At 38.8% G+C, this 4,028-nt stretch overlaps 1 protein-coding gene across 1 annotated transcript; it reads right to left on the reverse strand.

The window, feature by feature from the left end:
• Positions 1–276: 276 nt before the first annotated feature.
• On the reverse strand, positions 277–1,689 carry LOC143850495 (uncharacterized). The gene has a single exon (XM_077359737.1). It carries the CDS (start codon positions 1,687–1,689, stop codon positions 277–279), a length of 1,413 nt encoding a protein of 470 aa, XP_077215852.1.
• Between the last annotated feature and the right edge of the window lie 2,339 nt (positions 1,690–4,028).

Genomic DNA, 4,028 nt, shown 5'->3' on the forward strand with positions numbered 1-4,028 from the left:
GTATCACATATGAAAATTTAGAAATTGCCAGGGATGGAGGGGACCTCTATTATTACTTGACCATATCAGGCCGAGTTATGCCAAACTGTGGGACTCACTATAATAACTCAGTAATTGATCCGTTACCGTTTAAAAAATAGAGTGACTTCTACTCCAAAAAATTTATAAGTATATCTTAATACAGCCACTGTTTACAAAATAACAAAAAAATTCGTAAGAGTATATGAGTACATAAAAAAAATCATATACAACTTCTCCTCAAAAAAATCCACACCCTTACGCAAAGAAGGGAGCTTGACAAGGTACGCCCAACCTCGTGAGTATTGGTGCAGAAGGTCCAATAGCACTTTCGTCGAGGTTCGGTCCGACGATGGGAGGTTCTTTGCAACTTCTTCTATTGTGACCAAGTTGACGACATCGGGTGCACTTGTAATGTAATCCACCTTTCAACTTGCGATCTGTTATTCTCGTACATGGCCTTACAAGCGGTCGCTTCGTAAGCGGTGGTAATATTGTCATCAGCAGTTCGGGACTTTCATGCCATTGCGTCCGATCTAGTGTTGCGTGCACAACCTCAGTGTATGTATCCCGATACCTCTCTGCATCAAAACATTCGTCGCAGTAATCGTACGGATTGAATTCTGTGATGTTAATGGCTGCGATTGCATGTCCGCAGGGAAGTTCATATGTTTGGAAGGCACGACAACTACACGTTCGAGTTATCAAATCGACGGAATCTGTAGTTTCAAGGGACTTTACTTCGAATTCACTAGTCCTTACTCGATAAGAAGTATATTGGCAGCTCTCCCTCAGTGATGACTCCATACGTTCTTCTGCGTAATAAGTTAACTTTGTGTGCCAACTACTACATAATTTATGACGCTTCTGAATAAACTGGGTAGTATGTTGTCTAGTGTGCTCTACCATTGATGCAATCAGCAATTTTCTGGCATCCTTCAAGACAGTGTTAAAACACTCCGATCTATTCATAGTCAATACATCATACCTATCCCTCTTGAAATAAAAATTAGCCCAGTTTTTCTTCGGAATGTTACTTATCCACTTATGTGCGCGTTCATTCTTTGCCTTAATCTTCTCTATTGTTTCTATGAAAACACTCTCCCTCAATGTCCTTGCGGCTCTCCAGAACAATCTCTCAAGTAGAAGATCTTTGAAGTCGGACCGGAAGTTGGCAGTGAGGTGACGCATGCAATAACTATGATAACAATTGGAAAATATTGTAGGTACTGCCTGCAATAACCCCTTCTGCCGATCGGAGCATATAGTGAATACATTCATCTGCTCTGGCAATACGTACCTTTTCAACAACTTCAGAAACCACTCCCAACTATCTTCATTCTCCGTCTCCACCACCCTAAATGCTAATGGATATAAACCGTTGTAACCATCGACACCGATTACAATCAATAAGATTCCTAGATATTTTCCTCGCAGATGTGCTCCGTCCACCAAAACTATATGTCTCAATGTTCGAAAAGAATGTACGCAGGGACTAAATGTCCAGAATAAGAGAGCAAATTTATCATCTCCCCTTGGACGTAAATTTCTATGTCGAAAAACACGCATGTAGCTTCCAGGATTTCTGCCCATTATCTCAACTGCAAATGCGGGCAATATGCGGTAAGAGTCCTCGACATTTCCACACTTAATCTCAAGTATGATGTTCATCTCATTGTACGCTTTCCAATAACTAATAGTTATCCCCAATCCATTTTGATATATTCTCTTATGATCCTTGTACGGAGATCCTCTGGGCGAACGAATAAACGTAAACATGTCTCAGCTACCCAAGCTGCTGTAACGAGAGGGTGATCATTGCCCCTTATTTTAGCTGTACACGTATGGTCGGCAACAAACGACTTCACTACCACAAAAGTCATATGATTCACACCCGTTATACGCCATTTGCAACCATCTTCCTTGCATCGAACTGAGTACTTTTTGCGTGATGACTTTGCCTTCTTAAAGATGAATCTCTGTCGAATAGCATATTCTCGAACAACCTTCTTGAAGTGTCTCATGTCATAAAACATTGCTCCAATTGTTAACTGGTCAAATTTTAATGTATCAACTTCTATCTCTTGGGCTTCAACAAACATGCCATCTACTTCCATTGGCCCACTACCGTTACTCAGAACCGATTGAGTACCACCTCTGATAAGAGTACCCCCTTTGATAGGAAACCCTTCGTTGTAGCCTCCGTTGATAGGCTGAGCGGTTGGACTAACAACAATGTTTTCATGATGATCATCCTCGTCCTCCACTTCCTCCTCCTCCTTATCATCATCATCATCATCCTCATTTCTTTCTTCTTCATAATCTAAACCCCTTCACAGAAATCATTTTCAAAATCAATATTGACGTCCACTTCATAATCTCCAACATTTTATAACTCATCTATACCTTCAGTAATATGGTTAGCATGCAAACCACTTGCCAATGTTTCATCTAAGTCAAATCGAGACTTGTATAGTTCGAAAATATATAATTAGCCTCAATCCATATGATTAATTCGTAATTTAAACTATGGAAGTCTTGAAAGATTACCAAAGAACAAAAATACCTTATGCTGTGTTCATCTCTAACATTTTGTAACTCATCTATACCTCCGGTAATATGGTTAGCATGCAAACCACTTGCCAATGTTTCATTTAAGTCAAATCGAGACCTGCACAGTTTGAAAATATATAATCAGCCTCAATCCATATGATTAATTCATAATTTGAACTATAGAAGTCTTGAAAGATTACCAAAGAACAAAAGTACCTTATGTTGCGTTCTCCTGGACCACCTCCTATACTGGTATCAAGGATCACTTCACTTACAAATTCACTTTCATAGTCTTTTTACAAGTCCACTTCAAAACGCGGGCGAAGTTTGACATTTTCCCGTTCACGTGCACGTTCTTGGAGCGGAATCGAAGTAGATGGAATGTTAGGATTAATAGAGGTTCTACTAATACAAACATTGTTTGGAGGAAGCATTGACGAATTCAATGAATTAATACCATTCTCACTTATGGTTTTCGATATGTATATCATCACAGAATTGAACATGTCTCTGTCAAACATCCTCAACATTGGTTGAAGGACATCTCATCATCAACGTCGATTAAAGTGATTATATATGGATCAACAACGTATCGACATTTGATCGATAGTAAAACATTCCTTTATGTTATACCAATTCTTCTTTGGATTGCACTTTGAAATTCATCAAAATTAATTCGGCGGGAAACCGATAACAATGTCTTCCTCCCCCCGACATAGTCCAAAGAAACCTCATCCTTCAAATGTCCATCATAGTGTAAAAGAAGAGAAATTATTGATTCGGGCATTTTTCTATAATTTTACACGGGGGTTCTAAACTAACAAAAACTTCAAGACTCTAAAAGGGGCTAAAATGGAGCTTATCTAGGGTGTTTTTGATTGGACAGATTGGAATAAAATAGAGTCATGGACTAAAAGGTGGTTTCCAGTACCTAAATGGGGGTTTTCTATGGGATTATCAAAGCCCAAAAATAAGGGATTTTTTTTGGATAATCCCTTAGACAACTCTAATCACATTAGTTATGAAATACCTAGCAAGGGTTCAACTGAATGGTAGGGCCATCAAACATTAATAACACTTATGAACCCTTATAAACCCTTAATACACCCGTATACACCCTTATACACCATCATAAAAGGACAGAGTTATCGACACATTAAATGAGATATTAGGGGTTACAAGCACAAGCCCTGAGAGGACAAAAATAAAACTCACCTTTTTCTCCTTTTTTTGTTCCAGGTGTTAAAAGGGATTGGGGAAGGTAAAGGGTTGGTAGAAAAATAAGGGAACACTTTTTTATCCCTTTTTTATGACATAACGTGTATTTTGAGGGTGGAAGGGTATTTCGGTTAAAAACCTTGTCAGGAAAAGCAAAATGGAACCCATTGACAAGTTTGAAATTCAAGGGGTCCATCTCACTATTTCAGATATTTTGAGGTACTGTTTGACCAAATTTC

Source organism: Tasmannia lanceolata, unplaced genomic scaffold (genome assembly GCF_043159265.1).
Source record: "Tasmannia lanceolata isolate RefF3 unplaced genomic scaffold, GAP_Taslan_0.1 ptg000018l, whole genome shotgun sequence".
Lineage (NCBI taxonomy): Eukaryota > Viridiplantae > Streptophyta > Magnoliopsida > Canellales > Winteraceae > Tasmannia > Tasmannia lanceolata.

Coding starts and splice junctions, on each gene's coding strand:
- LOC143850495 (XM_077359737.1), bottom strand. CDS start 1,689: ATGAACATCATACTTGAGATTAAGTGTGGAAATGTCGAGGACTCTTAC.